Source organism: Embiotoca jacksoni, unplaced genomic scaffold, assembly GCF_022577435.1.
Source record: "Embiotoca jacksoni isolate LCO1_2020_lvr unplaced genomic scaffold, fEmbJac1.0.p SCAF_38, whole genome shotgun sequence".
Classification (NCBI taxonomy): domain Eukaryota; kingdom Metazoa; phylum Chordata; class Actinopteri; family Embiotocidae; genus Embiotoca; species Embiotoca jacksoni.
Window position 1 is genome coordinate 148,296 of NW_027185390.1, and position 21,105 is coordinate 169,400.

General features: G+C 45.4%; 1 protein-coding gene across 3 annotated transcripts in view; it reads right to left on the reverse strand.

The window, feature by feature from the left end:
* Nucleotides 1–1,119: 1,119 nt before the first annotated feature.
* nrp2a (neuropilin 2a) overlaps nt 1,120–21,105 on the reverse strand; it is a 58,796-nt gene continuing 38,810 nt past the window's right edge. Inside the window, exons 11-18 of one of the 3 annotated variants that reach the window (XM_069166278.1) lie at nt 20,564–20,708; nt 14,882–14,953; nt 14,576–14,677; nt 11,110–11,375; nt 10,392–10,488; nt 8,689–8,721; nt 3,822–3,884; nt 1,120–3,550 (exon numbers count right to left, since the gene is read on the reverse strand). In XM_069166278.1, the coding sequence (XP_069022379.1) occupies nt 3,246–3,550; nt 3,822–3,884; nt 8,689–8,721; nt 10,392–10,488; nt 11,110–11,375; nt 14,576–14,677; nt 14,882–14,953; nt 20,564–20,708 (1,083 nt within the window). In that variant the 3' untranslated portion in view covers nt 1,120–3,245. Of the gene's footprint in view, nt 3,551–3,821; nt 3,885–4,124; nt 6,836–8,688; nt 8,722–10,391; nt 10,489–11,109; nt 11,376–14,575; nt 14,681–14,881; nt 14,954–20,563; nt 20,709–21,105 lie in introns of those variants that run through there. The other 2 variants (XM_069166277.1, XM_069166279.1) reach the window with 2 other exon arrangements.

The following is a 21,105-nucleotide window of genomic DNA, read 5'->3' on the forward strand; positions in this document are numbered from 1 at the left end:
ATTAAGAATAATTTGGTTGGGAAAACAAGAGGCGGTACGGGACAATGACAATCTGGCTACTTTGGTAATTTCCTCTCTGCTTTCACTCGTGTGATGTGGTCGTGACTGTTCTGCCGGGATCAATCAAACCTGCGAGCAGATGGCATCGCACTCCTCCGGTGGACTGGGGACTGTCTGTGTTTTTTCAGAGATGGTAATTGGCCCGCTATGTCACGGACCGGAGCATCCTAACAGGCACTGCCATCACCGCTGCGCAGCGACAACACCTATCGTTCTGCTTTGTATGGCTCATAATGTGGTACCTGCGCGACGGGCTCCATTGCATACCAACTCAAACTCATGTTAAACGCTGCTGCGGATAATAAAACTATGATGACAGTGTGGTTCGGGGAGTAAAAACACATTTCGGCACAGCACACAAGCCAGGAAACGCAACATTAACTTTGGCACTTCCATTTATCCTCTAAGTCATGACTGTAACATCACTATAAGTCCCCCCCAAACAGAATTTGGTTGACTTTGCGTGCCTTACTCAAAGGCATCCATGAGCCCCACAAGAGTCAAAGATATCACATTCTGGATCTGAAACTCTGCGCTGGATTTGCAAACAGGGTTTGCATTTAGGTGAAGAAAGCTTACGCGGATAAATGGAACCGTGTGTGGGAGACTCAGCAAGCTGTAGAAAAGAGAAACAGAGTAATTGCATGTGTACTGTATGAATCTGTGTGTGTGTGTGTGGCTGAGACGTCGGGCATTTCAAAGCTTTGATGTTGGAGCGCCTAAATGAGGGCCACCAGAGGTCCAGACTAATGGGACATCATGGGGAGATTAGAGGCCAAGTGTAGCAGGCTGACAACACAGCATTATGTATGCGTGTGTGACAGAGAAAGGCAGCGAGAACGCACGTTCATGTGTGCTGGAGTTCCTGTGTGCATTCTTTTTGCAATTAAAAGTGAAAGTTTGGCTCCAAGTCTCAGACAAGAGTTTGTCGGTAATTGGACAGGAAGTATCTTGTTGTGTCCACAAGTGCTGCAGGAATGTCAACAACACGACAAATGTTCTGTTTTTCATCAAATTTTCTAAATATATCCCAAAAAAAAAATCTAGCACCTTCCTCGGTATGGTATAAATCCTTTATTAAATAATCATAACAATAATTATAATAACAATCATAAAAAGAGCATTTCTGTACAAAGACTCCTTTAAAACAACAACAACAGCAGTCCTAGCAGTGCGAAGGGTGTGTGTGTGGGGGGGGAGGGATCCTGTCCTCTTTATGTTGTTTGGTCCTCCCAGGCCGAAGGGAGCGCTGTGACTGTCACTGTCAGTGTCAAATTACTGTTTCTGATACCGGCTCCAAAGGCAAGCTGGATCCCCGAGGCTCCAAGGCACTTTGAAAAGAGTCAGTGGGATCCAGAGATGTGGGCCTCAGAGGAGAGAGACAGCGAGCGTCGTGAAGGTGACAGGGATGGAAATGTTGAGTGCGTGTGCGTCGTGAACTGATGGTATTTTATGTTCTTCTTGGTCTCAAATATATGAGTCGCGCCTCGCAGCAGAAGTCATTGTTCTCTTCATTTTTAGGCCTCAGTGCCTTTCAGTGTGTCCAAAGTGTTTCTGAGAGAGAGTAAATGTTCTGTACATACATCTGTATATACAAGTGAAGCGTGTGGATGAACACTGAGACCTTCCCTCTCACTCTCTCCTTCTCATGGCTTATGAGTGCGTTCAGAGCATGCAAGGCAAGACCCTTTCAGATTGGCTCAACACCGCCTTGAAAAAAAAAAAAAAAAAATACTTGTCTTGCTGTGAGCGCTGCCATTTAAAAAAAAAATAAATCAACACACACACAAAAAAAAAAACAATAAAAAAAAATAAATAAAAAAAATAAATCACTAAAATTGGCCACAATTAGCCAGCAGGTTGAGGTGGGGTGATGTGTGTGTGCTGGAGGGAGGGGAGGAGGAGGGGTAGGTCCTTTAAATCATGGCTTTTTGAGGTCCACATGTAAAAGAGAGAGAGTTGCATTTCCCGCTCTCTCGTCTCGGTGTCACCTCAACGTTCCTTTTTCAACATTTCCGCGAAACGGTTTGCTTTTAAGGCTTGTCGTGTGTCCGGGCGCACAGTCATTCGATTGAGGAGAGTTTCTGTTTCTGGTTAATCGTTTGTTTTTGATCCCATTTTTATTTTTTAGTACTCGTGAGAACGTGGCCCCTGTGAGAGAGGGGCGGGGGATTTTAGTGCTCCGTCAGTCAGTCTCTCTCACTCTCTCTCTCTTTGTTCCTCTTCCTTCAGTGGTTCAGTCTCTGCCCTTAACAGCAATCCATAGGTTGCACCGCCCAAAGCTCCTTGACCTTTTTACCATTAACCACAATGTAAACGTGACCTTCTGACAGGAACCAGCAATAACAGACTCCGACAACTAAATCTAACAATAACGTCTCTCTGTCATTAAAAGAAAGTGTTAAAATGCCCCCCCCCCACTCCTCCCCACCTCTACACACACACACATACTGTCTTTGACTCCTTTTTTTGTTTTTTTGTCCAACTTATCTGCCATCGCAGACTGGCAGCGGGCCAGAACGAAAACATTGAACAGAAATAGAGTGATTGAGCAGAAAGACAAACTCGAGGGATGTCGGTGACTAAAAATACCACAAACTGTCAGGAACTAAGAGGATAACTGAGGCCGATAGGTAGCGGGGTCTACGACGGAACAAAAGAGCCAACAGATCACACAAAGGAGCTAAGTTCTAGGCCACTGTGTTCACATGTGATCAAAAAAGACGCTTTCTAAGCACATTCCTAACCTACCACCTTTCCAACACAATGTGTCTGGCTCTCTGTTTGTGTAGTTTACAGTATCCAGTTTCAAAACTAGACCTCTTACAAATCTATGATGCATTTATAAACAGTTCTCTTTTGGTGGACCAGGAGCAGTATTTGATATGTGTAGATATGTATTTTTGAGGCCTGACACCCCGCAGTGGGACAGTCCCTCTCGGTAACCCTGGTCTTTCCCTGACTGGTTCCTTTTGCCACAAAAAACTTACCGATACTGGACTGTGCCACATTTTCCAAACAGAAAACAAGTTCTCAAAAAAGTCCACGCGTCCTGGGATCTGCACCTTTGAGGAAGTAAACTGACACTAAAGTGAACTGGAGGAAATGAAGAAGAGTGAGAGGCTTTTGTAAAAAAAGGCCGCGTCTCTCGTTTTCGTTTCACCTGTTTCCGTGTCGCCTCTCTCTCACGCCTCGGTGCAGCAGCGCTGTTGGTTGAGTTTGACCTTGTGCTTGAGGCCGTCGTACAGTTCGAAGTTGTAGTTCTCCAGGGTGGTGGAGGAGCGGGACGACAGGCCGCTGTAAGAGCAGGTGCAGTACAGGAGGAGGCCGGCGCACACCGCCCCGAGGAGGACGCCCAGGGAGCTCATGACGATGATCGTGACCAGGATGGGGTCCAGCGTGTACAACCACGAGTTGTCCTTCTCTGATACACGTGTCACCGGAGGTTCGGATGAAGGGGACGCTGTGTTCCACTCAGGGAACTGTAAACCTGTGACAGGGCGGGAGGGAGGAAAGTAGACAAGAAATGTTGGACGAGTGCCGATTGTACAGACGCAGAGCTGACACAGAACAGCACATTTCCCAGCATTGGGATTCGTGAATTGTTGCAAGAGGGAGAGCTAGGAGGAATGCACTTTGGAGAAAAGACAGAAACTAAAAGAAATGTGCAGAAAGGGGAGAAGCATATTGAAAAAAAAAAGGTAACGACCAACACAAAACTTCTCCAACTACTAATCGAAAGTTATGACGGCCAGCCTTACCGCCACCGAGTGGGTCTCTGCCACTGAAAAGTCGTCCATCTCCAAACTCATTGGGTCTCTTAACTGTCGGAGAGAAACACAGGACACACTGACTTTGAGCATCAAGCAAATTCTACACAGCAGTTATGACAAAGTAACAAAACAAAAACAAAAAAAATCACCAAAACATGGAAGTAGAAATTGCACTGTAGTTGTAACATATTTGGAGCAATTGTCAGATCGCTTATATTGAATATGACTGTTTCTAGTTCTAATTCAATGCACAGTATTGTAATACACACACACACACACACACACGCCCACTTAAGAATAGAAAAATATGACTTTATTAATAGAGAAAGATCATTAAGATACATTCCTGTCAAACACACTGTCATCACATGAGATACCGATGGTATAAGACTGCTCATTCTGAATAAAAATGCAAACATGTCATCATCAAATAATTAAGATAACCCATCATTATCACTTTTAAAATCATCGGCACGGTCACTGTCAAGTTTAAGAGGGGTGTAGTAGGTGATTGAGGAGAAACAAAACAAAACAAAAAAATCAGCATTTAAGAAGTGCGCGTGACAGTCGTGCTTTCTGCGATAGAAACACTCTTGCCGGGCGGCGTGAACTGAAAATTGATATGTATGCGAGTGTCTGGATTGGAAGAATACAAGTGTGGAAAAACTAGAAATGGCTGAAGCACTTTAGTTGAGCCCAACAGCTCAAGTGTACTTGTACTTTAGATGAGTTTTCTTTTTTACTGTGTGTGTTCGTGTGTATGCATTTGCGCTTGCTGCTCTTGGCAAGCGTTCAGGAGTGGGAGTAACTGCTTGGCAAGGGGCACGTCCAGATCTGGAGGTCTATGATGGCCAATGGCATTATTAATACCGTTTCCGGGGCAACTGAAGTTGGCAGCGGATTGGGTGATGGAGGTGCGGTAAATGGGAGGGAAAAGTGCTTACCGCAGCCTTAATAAATGTTATCTGTCCATTAACTAATTACAACTATTAGAGGCTTGGAGCGTAATGGTGTCGAGATGGACCGAGTAGGGTGTCCAATCCCTCCTCCCCAAGTTGATTTAAAAGCACATGGTGAGAGCGTGCCAATAAAGCAATTTTTTTTTCACTCCGGAGAGAAACGCGCAGCTTTCTAAATCGTGACAACGAATCGGGGTGCGTTCTGCTGAGCTCTGGGCTTGTAGGTGATTTTTGCAGCTGTGACGGACCACGAAAGCACGAGTTGTTAAGCCGCAGAGGGAAGACCACAATTTCAGTCAATCCGGGGTGTTAAACTGAGCTCGTGTTAAATCTCACCGCCCCTGTACAGACTGATAAAGAGAGAATTTGGTGCCAATTTGTCTGTCAGTCAGATTTTGGAGAAATTTCACTTCAAAATAAGCTTTTAGATCGCAGATGTGCTAAATATTAACAAGAGGTGAATTAGCTATTCTATAAGCCAGTCGTGGCATTTTATGGCACTTAAGCGAAAACCAAACAGCTGGATCTCTGCTCTGGTTTTCATAACGTCTCGGATCCCTCTCAAGGGCGCACATATACAGCAAAACACTTCACTTATGGCTTCCAGCTGGTCCAGCGGCATTGTGGGATTTGTAGGAGTATAAATCAAGGAAGAAGTGGTGATGGCAGACAGCTGTGTCTATTTACAACCCCCCAAAAAACAACAAGCACATATTCAACACTGAAAACACGACAAGGCTGGGCTCGGCGTGGCTTTCATCTGGGCAGCTTAAAGACATGGGGAACAACGGGAGTGGGTGGTATGAAGCATGAATGGAAGTGGAACAACGTGCTTTATTACACCAGAGAATCAAGATGAAACACTAAACACTGAAGACGGCCACATCCATCACTGCCTGATGCCTTTATCGGGAGAAGACGAGACGTTCAATCGAACGAGCTGGTTATCTCCATTTGTGATGCAGGACTTTAAGTCTGATGGATTTGCATTCCTTTGTTTTTAAATGTGCACATGCTTTGTTGAAAAAAGGACAATGGAAACATTTTTCCTCCTCTGTTGCAACACCCTCGCTATTGGCACAACTCGTATCGCAGCTATCCTGTTGTTATTATACAAGATACCGAGAGCTTTATTTTCTGGGGCTTGCCAGATCATTTCCATAGCGAGCACATTGAATGCCTCTCAGCCTAACAGTTTTCTCCTCTCTCTCTCTCAGCACTGCAGAGCTCCTCGTGTCTCTGGGGTCTTGTTTTAGCCTTGTGGTTTGGCAGCTCTGGCTGGCTCTTGTAGCGGAACCAGCTCGAACCCCCCCACCCTCTTCCCAGCCCACACATTTCTGTGTGTACATCCGTGCCGGGGTCATTCCGGGAGGACCCGTGAGGTTGCGAGGAGCCAGACGGCACTCGATGGTCCGAATCGTGCTGCTCGGATAAATAACTTACTCAGACCCGAGTCCTCTCATCGGGAGCAGCGTAGTGTGAAATGTCAACAGAGAACTCCGTAATGGAACAGAGAAGAAAACAGCAACCGGAGCGACATCCATAAGAGACAGAGAGAGAGGCCACAGTGTTTCTTTGCAAATTTCCACTTCGCAATGCAGGACAATGTCTGCGTCATCATCGCCGTTGCAACTGTAAACTAAAGGAAAGAGGGTTCGTCGAGTGGATGTTCTGTTAGTCTTGCGGCATCCTGACTCACACTGCCACTGACATCACAAGCTGGCATCCCCCTCTGCCAAAATACAATGCAGCTAAGTGCTTCTTTTTAGCAGAGGGTACGGTGTCGGTCCCGGCTGTCCAACCTCACTGTCAGGACCGGCTCCACCCCTGGGGTGGCCATACTGGAGGACCAGTTAGAATACTGGAAGCACTGCGAGGAGCTGTGATAGGCCACTGACAGCTGGCTCTTCTTGGTGGCCAGGTGTTGTCGACAGCAACAGAGGGCTCTGACCAAGATGGCCACAGCCAGGAGAAGGAGGGCGCCCCCGGCGGCCATAATGTAATACCAGTGGATGGGCAAGGGAGGCACAGGAACGCCTGCCCCTGGTGGAGAGATACAGAATAATTTGCCAGCGGGAAAAGAGAGGAGTGGCACTTTTCTACATTTAATTCTCTATTCTCTATCCCTACTGGTCTTCATCATACGAACAGCAGGCGTGCACCTCATATGAGCATGCGCGAGCATGCCGGTTGCAAAAAATAAAATAAATCTCCAAGGCCAAAACAAGAAAAAATGTAATGCATCCATTTCTCTCATGTGGCTCGGGTTGCAGTCGGAGGACAAGTTTTCACACCAAGATCATCGAGAGATTTGGTTTGAAATCAGTCCAATAGTTGATCCAATTAAATGCAATGCCATTACTTTTTTTTTTTTTTTTTTCAAGCTCCGCTGAAATGACTTGGTGTGAAACGAAAACCAAAAACGATTAGTCATAAAAACACTCCCACACATTGAATTAAGGAGCTTCCTCTTCCTGTTTTCACACTAGCACAGGAAGACACAAACAGCCGCCTGGTACAGTGTCAGAACCATGCGAGACACATTCGGACACCACATGGGAATCCAATGTTCCACAGCTCTCACCGAGCTGCTATTGGATTGGGATTTGTTAGTTAGCTGGCTCAAGTTGGCAGATTTGTTTTGAGTACATAATTTATCCCTTTCTCTGCTCTTGGTTTTTGCATTTTCTTTTTTCTCATGCATCAGCCTCCTGGCCAATCCTCTCCTCCTCAAGCCAAAGCGCTGTCTCCTCGGAGACTATCTCCACAGATCCTCTATGCTGCTGCTCCTGGCTTGAACCCCTTTTCTCAAATTCTTGGTAAGGACCGGCTAACGGGCTTCCAAGAAGCTTCTACTCCTCCATCCAACTCTGCTGAAACAAACCCTCGAGAACACTGAAAATCGAGCCCACATGTAGGATCCAGACTGGAGAGCTGTATGTACGGTGTCACATTGAACTAGGGAAAGTGAAGCAGAGCTGAATACATCCTGATTTTTGGACCATGTCACATAATTACAGAGGGAAATGGTGCGTGCTGCTGCTACTTCACACTGCACACACTCATTAGACAGAGCTGAGTTAGGGAGAGGAGAGAGAGACACCCGTGCTCGATGCTGCTCAGTCACTCTATCTGATTACTTTTCACTGGGGACACTGGTGTGTGTGTGTGTGTGTGTGTGTGTGTGTGTGTGTGTGTGTGTGTGTGTGGTGATATTAATGTGTCAAGGGTTAGAAACCGTGTGCATGTGAAGGCAGAGGAGTAGAAAAGCTGAAGAAATGCACACACATCACATTCGTACCGAAACCGCCGAGCTCTTATCTTATTGGAAGACATTATGAGATGCCAACAGACTAACATCAATCTCGTAGAGTCCCCCTGGATGCTCTAAATATTTTTCACGAGGCAGACAGTTATTTAAAACCCCTCGGGCTGCGTCAGGCAGCCGAGACCTGAGAATATGCAGCTCTTTTCAAACATCGGACTCCGTGAGGAGGGCTTGATTTAGCTCACCTTGCGCGCCGAGTTTGCTCTTTTGAGACTAATCCTTTGTTTCCATTGAGACTGACGAGTAAAAATAAGCACAGCAACAAATTACGGAAATTATGTATTCAGCAACTTGGTTAGAGTTTGAGAAAATTTGTTTGGTATTTCCAGATCTAATCATTTCGATTTTAGTGGGGTTTTTAGCAGCTGCTGATGATGTGTGGGATTCAGTTTTATTAATCTGGGATCACAGAACTCTTGCAGACTCCGTTGTCACTGAAGGAGTGGTTTATGCTCTTTTTTTTTCGTTTAGACAAGTTTGTGCCACCAAGCAAAAAAACCCCAGGCTAGTGCATTACCAACGGGCAGGGAGCAAGACCAGAGAGGAAGTGACATCACACCAAACTCACCTGGATTTTCAGGAGAGAACGCTGCAAAGGGTTCTGCGAGGACAGAGAGAGAGAGAGAGTCAGGCAGAGACGGGAAGAGAAAGAGAGAGTGAGAGAAATGTTAGATAACTTTAAATACGAGGGAAAAGTCAGCCAAATGTCACAGAAATGTCACAAGACTATCAAACTCCTCCTGAGGAAATTTAAGTTAATTCCTCAGATAACGCACATGAATTATGGCATTTACTGGGCTCCTTTGCTAGAATGCATTTTCAAACCGAGCGCAAGGTGTGAGATGGGAGTTTGAGACGGGTTGGGCCGAGAGTGTATACGTGCATGTGTGTTCACAAAGTTCACGCATTTCAAGTTGTTTATCTGTGGAGTCCAGTTGAACAGGAGCGGGCTGTTTTTTTTTTTTTTTTTTTTTTTTTTGGCTTGCTGTAAATGCACAGAGCAGAACCTTCACTTTGATTGCCTGGAATGCAAACACAAAGAGCTGGTGTGTGTCTCTGTGTGTGTTAGAAAGTGAGTGTGTGTTTGTGTGCGTGTCGACGGGTGGGTGAAAATGAAAGAAAGAGGGAAACCGACTTGGGAACTGGTGCCTTTTGGCGGGAACGCCAACGTACTGTGAAAAACTCAACTGTGTTGGGTGATAAGCAACATCCCAGCATGCTCTGGGAGTGGCAAAGGAGGAGCGGGAGGGGAAGAGGGAGGAAATGCAACGACGTGGAGGCAGGAGGACGAGGGCTGGGGAGGAGGGAGGGGGCAGCGGGGAGGGGGCTAGGCTGTCATCTTGGCTGCTCTGCTTTGACTCTTGCGGGACTCTCATGACACACACGGCAACACAAAAATGACTGATAGAGAACGCAGACACGACGAGACAAAAACGCACAAAAGCAGACGTGTTGGCCGAAGACTAACAATGCAACACATGCGCACACTTTCCCTCAATTACACTGTGCCGGCTCCCCGCTGCGGTCCGGCTCCAAAGCGCACTGGACGTCAGTCAGAAGTGATGACGGCAGGTTTTTGGCTCTGAACCCCTCGGCTTGGTCTCTGATCTGTTTAAGACCCTCTCAGAAGCCCCTGCTTGGGCCAGATTAAAGAGGCTGCGCTGGTGCTCGGCTCACACCAGGCACCCAAGAAAACTTGCTTGGGAAACAGCCCGTCTAGTAATTCCCTTTGACGGCTCGGGAAAAGCTCTGTTTACAAATACGACGGAGGAGTGAGCGCGAGAGAGATAGAGGGAGAGGAGAGAAAAGAGAAATCTAATGAAACATAGATTAGCATCGCTGGGGCCCACGGGGCGTTTATGGCCTAGTTTTCCTATTCTTCTTTTCTTTTCTTTTTTCTTTTTGGTGGAGGAGTAAATTCTGTCCCTCCCTCTCCTTCCTCCTTTCATCTCTTTATTAGGTGGGCTCTTTGGAGGAGAGACTGTCTCCGAAACTGGGATGGGAGGGTGAGCGATGGGGAGGGGAGGACCGGAGTGTGGGGGTGTTTATCACTTCATTTGTGTCACTGTAAAGGACCTTGAGGCTTGAAGTGGAAGGTAAATAGATTCAGATTGTTGGAGGGCGAGATGATTAGGAGATGGTTGTGCTGACAGAGAAGGAGGTCGGTCAAATGGATGTGTGTGTGTGTGTTTGTGTTTGTGTATTTTCAATATTTTTTGGGTGGAAAAGATTTTAACAAACTCAAGCGAGAAGTAAGAAAACATGACTTACGTGTACATTCTTTCAGAGGCGAGCTGGAGCTCATGTGGATGTTGTCTATCCAGATGTGTCCTCTGGTGCCATGCACAAAGAAACCCTCCATCACGACCTACCGCAGCCAAAACAGAGGAGGAAGAGGAGGGAAGAAGCAGAGAGAGGAAGACGGAGACAGGATGGAGGCAAAGGGGTGGGGGGTTGGGGGGGGAAGCAGGGGGGATGGAGGCAAATTGAGAATGGGGACAAGTGGGAGGAGGAGGAAGAGGAGGAGAACAGGGATAAAAACTTAATACGGTGCCTGTGATTTCAAAGTTGCACTCAACACTTGCAATCATTCTCCCCATCTCTGCAAGCATCTTCGACTAACTTTTTTATGAGAACGTTAACTGCTTGTGATGTCTCTGACAAATGCACAGCAAAGCCCCAAACAATCATGAAGACAGTGGAGACAATATGGCATGCTTTATCTGCTTTTGAAGTCAAACCTGGCCTGAGGTGACACAGAGGTTAAAACTGATGTTCTGAGATGAATTCATCTCTGCAACCTGCTTGAATGGAGACATTAAAGACACGTTTCCCTTTCTGAGGAGACACACGATAAAAGGTGTGACCCAGATACAGATTTATCAAGCGAACGTACTCGCGGGCACTGGCCAGGATTCAAATTCTTTCCTTCTCCAGTCCCCTGCTTTTTCAGTTTTTATTTGAACTAAGAACGGAGTTTTATCATTACCTGGAAGTCTTTAGGGGAGCGAGGCAGGATGGTGCGGCCCTCCTTCCAGACGGGGCCCTGGTCGTCTTTAAGAGTCCACAGGACCGTCTCCTCGTTGTGGGCGTCCCGCAGCAGGACCTTCAGGTGGCCCTGCGCCTCGCCCCACAGCTGGTACGAGAAGCTCAGGCAGAGGGGCCCCGTGTCGGCGGCCACCACCGGGCTCACGAGCCGGGCTCGCTGCTGCTCCGTCTTCAGGCTCGCGTCCATGTACAGATAGCTGTTGAGCTCTGGAGGCGGAGGGAGATATGACAAGAGATTAGTGTTTGTAAAAGTCATCGCGCATGCTTTTATTTAGCTGTATTTACCAATTTTGAAAAACCTATGAAATTTGGATTTAAAACACTCGTTCAAATCCCAATTAGATAAACTCAGGAGATCATATGTCAGGTGAAAAATAAAGCTGATTGCTGAAAGACAATTTTACAGCAACAATATGAAACCGAGATGTTTTTTGTATTTTCGGCACTTTCAAAAAAATTAGCAGTGCTTTGTTTTAACCTTCAATTTGCTGGTTGTCAAATGAAAGTGGTAAAAAAAAAAAAAAGTGATTTAATGGGTTTTCATTTCAGCCCTCAAGGCAATAAAAAAGTAGGAAATTTGAAAGGCTGTGGAGACTTTTGATACCCACTGTAGATGGATGCTGCTAGAATTAGTTGGTGTGGCACAAATGGAGCACATACACATGGCGTGTGTGCGCTCAGTCACACAGTTATTAATCATGACCAGTGGCACATGTATACTGACAGTCGTTTCACACAATTAGACATTTCCAACAAGACTCTTAAACAAAAAAAGAAACTAAATCATCAGTTGCTTACAGGAATGGGATCACAATAGTCATGCCACACAATAGGGACAAATATAAACATAGAAGAATAGGTCGACATTTGTGCACCAGAACTCCAGCTAAGACCCTCGGGGCCTATTTCTCTTCATTCCCTTCCAGGTAAATGACTTAAACAACGGAAAAGTCCAACAAAATGCACGTCGCTCCATTTGTTTACACCAGAGGATGTTTACTTTGCAAATTGGATGTCGGCATGAATTCCATTGTGAGCAAGTCAGGCTGCCAACTGTATGTATGAGTATGAGAAAAAGGAGGCCGTGCATATGTGTGAGAGAGTGACTCAGTCAGGCGTCTGGTGAAGAATTTCTTAAGTGGGCCCTGTGGGAAAATGTCCACTATCAACAATCTGCAGATTAAATCACCTGCTTTATCATGTCTGTCTGTCTGTGTGTGTGTGTGTGTGTGTGTGTGTGTGTGTGTCTGTGTGTTGTAGCACAAAAATCAGGGAGTGCACAGAAATATTTTGCAGAATATGCGTGAATGTGTCCATTTTAGTTTTTTTTTCAGTTATACTACAGTTTTTTTTGTCCCATAAGAGTCCTGTATATTTTTAATGCAGTACGCTCAGGTCATTTAGAGACTGCACTCATAACCTTTTGCTGTGTGTGTGTGTGTGTGTGTGTGTGTGTGTGTGTGTGTGTGTGTGTGTGTGTGTGTGTGTGTGTGTATATTTCCAGCAGATCACACAAGCAGTATCTGGGGGGACAAATCTTTCTCCGATCTGACAGCTCCCCTCTGCCCGCCATACGCCCAGAGTCGCCTGTGTGTGACACTTCAGACAGTGTGTGTGTGACAGTATATCCCTTGGCCCTTTGCAGCCCTGGAATAAGTGTGTCTGTGTCACTGTGTGCTCGCCCTTTTTTTAGTTAGGTGTGTGTGTATACTGTGAAAGAGAACATATTTTCGCGCTCATTTTAAAGCCTCTTCCATCGTCTTTTCTTCGTGTTGAAGCACGCACATCTTGCAGAAAACTCCCCCCATTGTTGCGTCTCTTGGTCACCAGACAGCTCATAATCGAGGCTGTCTCGCCACACGCGATACAACAGAGCAGTATTAGTCTATTTCACAGTGGTTTCCTGCAGCCAGAAGCAAACAATGATTCAATCTACGAAGCCTGGTTATTGTGTTTTTACTAAGCTAAATACTACAACAGAATATGATGGCTAATTCTAGAGCTGCGCTTTTTTTTCCTGGTTTCATGAGGTCAAGAGGTGAGGCGTTTGTGGTCTCTGGGTCACATGGGAAAAAGGAACTCTATAGAGGAGGAAACAGTGATTTGATAGCGGTGAAATAATGATCCTGCGCTGGCTGGGATTTCTGACCTTTGACACGTGCAGGAAAATCAAAGTGACTGCGTGGCGTGTCAAAATGGCTGGAAACGATACTTCATACATGAGAGCTACAACCTGACTAATCTAAGCAACCCTTTCCAATCCGCCCCTTGATGAAAGAAGCCGCTTTGAAGCCCCCTGTCAAAGACGGTTAGGGCCCAAATAGGTCACACTTCAGGAGCATTTCCTCCCACCTTTCCGCTGTGAGATCTGTCGTCCCGCTGAACATGACCCAGGTGACGTCACAAATTTGACAGAAAAACGTGGGCTTTTTTTTAACCTCTTTTTTAATTCTCTCCAGCTGCAGAGACGCTGAATCTTTCATGGACACTTGCTCTAAACCAATGACTTTTAAAACAAAGTTGGGATAACAATCCCCTTTCCCTGCCTATGAAACATTATAAACAGTGCTATAAAAAAAAACCTCCCTAAACCCAGCAGGAAATGCCTTCTATAGCTTTTAATAACATGCCAAAAGCTGCACTTTTGATCCGTGGGTATGTGTAAAGCGAAAATGCTTAATTATTTCTTCAAGGAATGTCTAAGTAGATGGAAGTCTACGTAGCATCATATGGGATGTGCTTCAGGTAATGGAGGGGCAGTAAAGGACGGCTGGGAATAACCGCTCCTCTTTGGAATCTCCTGCTCCGTCTTTAATTGGAGCTACTGGGTCTTAACCCCTTCCTGCCGAGACTTTAGACGCACGAGCTGGTGTGTATCACACGTGTCACATGCGAGGCTGCACGACAGCGCCGTGGTGTCTGTTTCCCTCCGATTCCCTCAGTTCATTTTCATTCTCATTCGCTCGGAGAGAGCAGCGCGGCTGGCAGACAATGTTGCTGCTAAATTAGACCGGGTTCAATTTAAGGAATTATTTTAATCAAATTGAAAAAGGCCTCAGTGAAGATGCGGAAGGAGAATGACTCCATTTAATTATAGAAAATAGAGTCTTGTCTGGACCCAGTGAAGTTGATAAAATAAACTTAGTGCATTTGTGTTTGTGCAATTTTCGGCAGCCAAATACATTTCTTCTTGCAGCTGCATACATAAAAGCTCGCAGAGGACGGAAGCTGATAAAAAGTCACCAAACACCAGATTCAAATTGGAGATGGCCATAGTCTAAATTGTTTCGTCAGTTCAACCAGAACTAAATTTAAAACGGATCCAACATATGGTCGGAAAAACTTTCCCAAAGCTAAATCCGAGTCATTCTGCTAATCGGCGAGTCAGAGAATCTTTTTAGACTCACCGTGGCTGTGCAAGGACCAGAGCAGCGGGGCGACAGGGTCGTGCGTCCACCCACACAGGCCGTGGTCAAAGTCACACACGCTGTCCGACGGAGGAGAGGTGGCTGCTGTAGAGGTGGAGGAGGAAGAGCGAGAGCCGAAGGGCACAGAGGCGGGGCGGGGGGGAGAAATAATTTAGGATAAAGAAGCTGCTCTACATAATGTCACGCAGCCCTTTCAAAAGCCTTTCTTCTTTATTATTACAGTTTCCTAATGACACTATTAATCCAGCAGTTATTATGCTTTCATGTAAAACACTTTCGTCTCACCCGTAGTTGTGATGGGGACAGTGGTGGTTTCGACGTCAGTCGGGGTGACGGTGTCGGCCGGTGTGCTGGTTTCTACAGAAACAAACACGAGACAACTCAGGGTCAAAGGCGGTCTTATGAAACAATCCTCAGATGAAATCCCCTGGTGTTTATTTGACTGATTATTAGACATTTTGCTTATATTCCAATGTTTCCATAGAAACATCAACTAATTATTAGCACAAAGACTGGAAAGAGCACAACCTGGGTCAGCACAAGAGAAAAAAAAAATTCACTTAACAAAAAACAAATGTAAAAAGAAAATTCTCAGTTTTCTGGGGGTCAATTTTTGTCATGCCAAGACAGCCTCATAGTGAGAGGATATGTCAAACAGGAAACCGGAGTCATACTGCCATTTAAGTAACTTTTTAACCCATAAACAACATGTTTAAGCTTCTTATTAAGGGTGTGTATATCCAAAACTAACCCTCTGTCTTGTCTCCACTCGGAGACAGGCGGAGGATGGCACAGATCGCCCCAGAACACCCAGGAGGGCCCCTGTCATGTTGTGTCTGTGAGCTCGGGCGTCAGTATCTGTCTCCCGCTCGTACTGGCCTCAAATATGCAGACAAACAGATGTACAGGCCCGGATGTCCACAGTCTAATACACACACACACACACACACATACACACACACACATGTGCATAGAAGGCCTGGCGCTACAGCTGATGGATGGATGTGTCTAACAAACTCCCCTCGACCTTGGACAGGATGATCACACTCTGGGACCACTCTGTGGCTGTCAGGAGAGCACACACACTCTCAGAGACTCCCACTCTGAGCTGTTGGGTATGCATGTGTTGCAGACCGTGTCCCCTCACTCCATAACTCATATGGAAAAAGGGGAAAGCAAACACAAAGTGTGATTTTCAGTCTGCCATTACCATCAATTGAAATCCACATTCATCACAAAGAAGGACAAACAACGCACAAAGGCATAAATAAGCCAACGGTTCGCTCGTTAAAACGCATCACATGCAAACGCACATGTGTTGAGCAGGCTGCAGCTGGAATGACAAGTGGTGTTATTAGTAGCAGATGCGTCAACCCTGCTGGTGTGTTATGGGAGTTATACGGGAGTTTGGGTCAAGTCTCACCCCAAAGGTCCAAATTGATCATGTGTAGAAAGAAACAGTGTGAGCTGTTTGCCCTCTCCGTTTTCTGTCTGTTTAACTATTCCATAAAGCCAATAACAACATATTTACGCAATGAATGTGTTTTGTCACTTTCACTAAGCTAGAATGGAACAGATTGCACTCATCTGACATTAATGACTACGAAATAATTTGTGCTTTCTTCTCGGGCTTCATATTCATTTGTCAGCATTGTCACATCCAAATGACTCTGGGGCTCGGATGCCTGATCATGCGAGGCAGAGTGTACAAGTGGAAAAAAGAAACACAACGAGTACACAAACATCTAAAAAGAAAGAGTCTCATTGGTTCACCGATCTGAACGCCTCTTACCAGCACCTCCAACTGTTCATTTTCCTTTTCCTGTATGACTACATTATCATTTAAAGCAGGGGTATCAAACTCATTTTAGTTAAGGGGCCACATACTGCCCACTTTCACCTCAAGTGGGCCAGACCAGTAAATTCATAGCATAATAACGCATTCATAACGACAATATTTCTCTATGTTTAAATCATTGGTGAAGGTTTTTGGATGATAAATCCTATTTTAAGGTCTTTCTACAATAAACTAGAAACATAAAGACCAAAAACTCAGACATCAGCCCACTGTTTATCTGCCTGGGCTCTCCTCTGCAGATTCCCTAGCAGCGAGCGCTGCTGCCTGTGGCAATGAGCGCTGCTGCCTCCGGAGCAGAAATCATATTTACTCTGTTTTTGAAGCAATTACTGGATCGATTAAAAAAAAAATTACAAAATGTTTGTACTCATAAACCTCCATATTCTCATAGAAATGGAATTTATGTCTTTCTGTAATTTTCACACTTAGCAAAGTCATCCGGCGGGCCGAGCTGGACCCCCTGGCGGGCCGGATTCGGCCCGCGGGCCGTATGTTTGACACCCCTGATTTAAAGACTGTGAAATGCAATAAGGGCAACAAACACACCGCGATCTGCAATTGATCTGCTTAAAATAACTTCCTGTGGAAGTGAGCGCAACGGCGCCCCAGCTGGAGAAATGGCAGACATGAAAGGACCGGCCACAGCTGGCGACGGCTCCTGACATTAACCCAGCGTTAATGTCACGTCCTTTATGCCAGTCATTAACTACCTAATGAGACTCTTATCGCTGCCGGCCCACTGGGGAGGCAGAGGCAAGGAAAGCGAGTCTCTTCCTGCAACCTCTCCTCCTCCTGACTCTCAGATGCGCGACCACCTCAGGTTCACCACCTTCTCCTCCTCATTCTGTCTCTTGTGTTCGCTCTTCTTGTGTTTGCCATCTTTATTCCAGTCTAACCTTTGAGTCCTCCAGTTAAGTCCTGGGACCAGGTGTTAAAATAAACCCAGTGTCTCCACATGACTTGCGCGCTCCTACGTGTGCCTATAACTAAACACACATAAACACCAAAACACACATTCTACAGTCCATTAAGATTCCAGCCGACTCCTGAGTACTCTATGCTTTCAAAGGTCAGGCCTTGTCACAGTGTAAATGTGCTGACCTTTCCAGGGTGTGACAGGAGTGTCGAGGGCAATGGGAATGGGAGTGACTTGGCGTGTTAGTGTGTGTGTGTGTTTACGTGAGACACAGAGAGAATGTCTGTTAACGTATGTGACCTGCCTACCTTGCCCCGAGCCCCTGACCTTGAAGCGTGTGAGGACTACAGGCGGGCCCTACTGTACATGCGCATCGGAGGGCCTTGTAATGCGTGAAGAGTCCCTCTGCAGCAGATTGTTGTCTTATATAATGTGCCTACTGCTGCAGGTGATGATGCAAGTCATCATCATGCAAGGGATGAGACACCAACACTTAGAGCTGGGCCCAGGGGAACTGCTGACATAGATAATGGAGATGCACACTTGCATACATGCATGCTCCCGGATACGGATTTAAAAAAAATTTTTATTTCATTTTTTTTGTTTTAAATACACAGAGAGGTGAGGGCCAACCCTCCCTGCATAAAAGACGTTGTTCGCTCCAAAAGAATCTGACTCAGCAATATGTCAGAGAAGAGAATTTTTTTTTTATTCAATTATGGAGAAAGCCTTTCTGTAAATCTCTCCCTGGCAGCCCCGAGCACACATACGCTGATGGATGGATGTGTGAGTACATACAAACCCCCCCCCAAAAAAAAATCACAATGGGTAAGACGATCAGCCATTGTTTGATAATCAGACGGGTGAGGTTAAGTGCTCAGATCAAGGTTCATCCACACAGTCATGTTTCTATCACTTTACATTGACTTGCATTCATTTCTCGGAGGGTTACTCTGATCAAAACCGTGACAACTGGTTGCCAAAGGCTTAACCTAAAATTTAATCACTTACATTGAGGGTTATTGCTTTTTTTCCTCACAGTGTGACTGTAAACCAACTCATGTCCCCACAACAAGTAATTAAAGCATATAAAAATACACGCACACGTCTGCTCACAGTGAGGCAGAACTTCCAGAGAACATCTCAAATAATATATACGTAGGACCAAACTGTGTTTTTTTAAATTATTATTATTATTATTATTATTATTATTATTATTATTATTATCATTTTACAGTGATCTCTACTGTATTTACTGGGATGTGGAAGGAATCAGAAATATAGTGTGAAGCTAAAACACTTGAGGTTTAAATTACAGGTGTATGTGCCTGTGTGAGCTCCACTACTCAGTGCAAAGATTAAAATGATTCTACCTGGAAAGAGAAAAAGGTGATATATTTTTTTTTTCTACTCTAACATTTCTTTCCTGAGCTCATACATTTTTCATTCTGGGAGTACGTACAACTAAAAAAAGAAAGGAGAAACTGTCTCTGTAAGCCGCTGTGTGTGAGACAGCTGTGAAGTGGGAAACAGAAGGAGTCGGGACCAACAGCAGCGAGCATGGAAAAGAGGTGCGAGTGATGAGTAACAGAGGAGGAGGAAGAGGAGGAGGGCGGGAGGAAAAGAGAGGAGGCATGGTAACCAAAAAAAGAACAAAAACATTTATAGACCCACGCACTGAGCCTCAGGGTGGGAAGAGGAAGAACTGCAACCATGTGTAGGAATGGGGAGAGAGGCCTTATTCTGCCTCGCTGTAATAACTGCTGCTATGTTCAAACTGCACAACAGTAAAGATATGGGGTAAAAATGAGTCCATTTTATGAGCCGTGTGAATGAGACGTCACTGAGGGCACAACAGAAACAGTGAATAGTTTGAGTGGAAGAGGAAGTGAGTGATTTACAGGATGTCAGCAGGAGTCCACTCGTCCTGCTGCGCTGCAGTGGTCTGTGAACAACGTGTGACCCTCAGCAACTTTCTGTGCCACATTTCCCCTCCAGTCCATCTGGTAAAAGTCACCTCTTTGTAAAAGAGTGGTACTCTCTAAGGCACTTCATTTTGCTTCCATCTCAGCAGTTACTGTTCATTGTTCAGTGTATTTCTGCGCGGCGTTTTCCACAGGGCACTCGTCAGTCAGCAGCTGATGTAAAACACATTGTTTCCTGTGTTGTGGATGAGTTCAGTGGGGGAAATAAAATGCCCAGAGACGTGTGTTTAATGCAGCAAACCAAAGGAACGGTCACAAACTGCATGCAAGTGAAATTACTGTTATTATTCTTTTACTTTTTTTTAATTGTTTTTTACTATAATGTTACACTAATATCATGTGATGTGTGGTTAAGCTTGCTTTAAAGTGACTAGAGGTGATCGTGACAATGTGATATTCTGAATATTTAATCTAGAGAGCAGCGCACTTCATCAGCCCTCGTGCAAAGATGCACATAAATCACCTTAATGAAGGCACAGCCTGACTTGCATTTATAGTGTTGATTCCACAGAGTGTGTGTGTGTGTGTGTGTGTGTGTGTGTGTGTGTGTGTGTGTGTGTGTGAAGAGCCTGGAGACCGTACATGTACACGTCTATTTTTCTGCGGTTTGTTTGGTAAATTAGTGTCAGAACGTGTGTCCGTGCTGAGCATGTTGAGTTGTAACAGCTCCGTCGTCCTGTTTAGGCACAGAGGGAGTAGTAAACAGTGTCAGTCCATATGTGTGTATGTGAGTGTGTGTGTGATCCAGCACTACCGCACATCTGGGAAACAGACCATGCTGGAAAGTGAACAAACCCATGCTCTCACTCTCTGTTTCTCTCTCTCTCTCAGGGTTTTAACATTCCTTAAAACCGAACCCTGTCCACTCCCTGCTGCTGCTGCTGATGATGATGATGATGCTCGCATAAGTCAATCTTAAATATTCCAGGTGAAACAATATCAGAATTGAATCCAAATTATAACTTTTCCAGCTCTCACAATTCCTTTTTCTTTTCACCTCCGGCAGACTCTTATGACTCTCACGCATATCTAATGTGGACCTCATGTTTCGAGTGAGCCACCTTCCTCAAGGTCCATTCAATCCTGGTTAGAAGTCACCTGACTTCATTACAGTGCAGGGCAAATAATTCAGCCTGGGATACTGTGGGCTGCAAATTATCATATATAAAGTCACACCCTGTCACACAAGCAGCGGCACAATGTCCTACCTGGAAGGTCACAGCCCAGTATCTCCACCCTCATCCCGATCCCGGCTGGAGACCACCTCTCTGGATACAGCCTGACGTACTGGGCCACCGTCTCCTCAAAATGACGAAGCTCCGGAGTGTCGTAGTGTGTGTTCCCCTCAAAAATCTGCACAAAATACACAAAACTGCAACGATTACTCAACTTGGAAACAAAAAGCGTGATCCTCCTCATCTGTTGTTGGAAAAATTGCTCAGAGGCTTGGTTCAAAATCAAACACATTGGACATTTATTCTTGCAAGAAGGAGCAAATACATGCACCCTCAAAGAGAGGTGTCCAGCATTGCCCCTAGATCTCCTCCGTAGGGCAGCTTTTTACAGTGTGACAAACAATTGACAGTCACTCCTATTCCCTTTGTATCTGCTTTCGTATGGTAATACTGAGTTGGCTGTAGGTCACAAGATAAGGACACAGGGGAGTCGTCAATTAGATGTGGAAAGTAAAACAAAAAGGAACTTGCAAATAAGAGAGAAAACAGAAGAGACTTTTCGGAGCCTGCTTAAC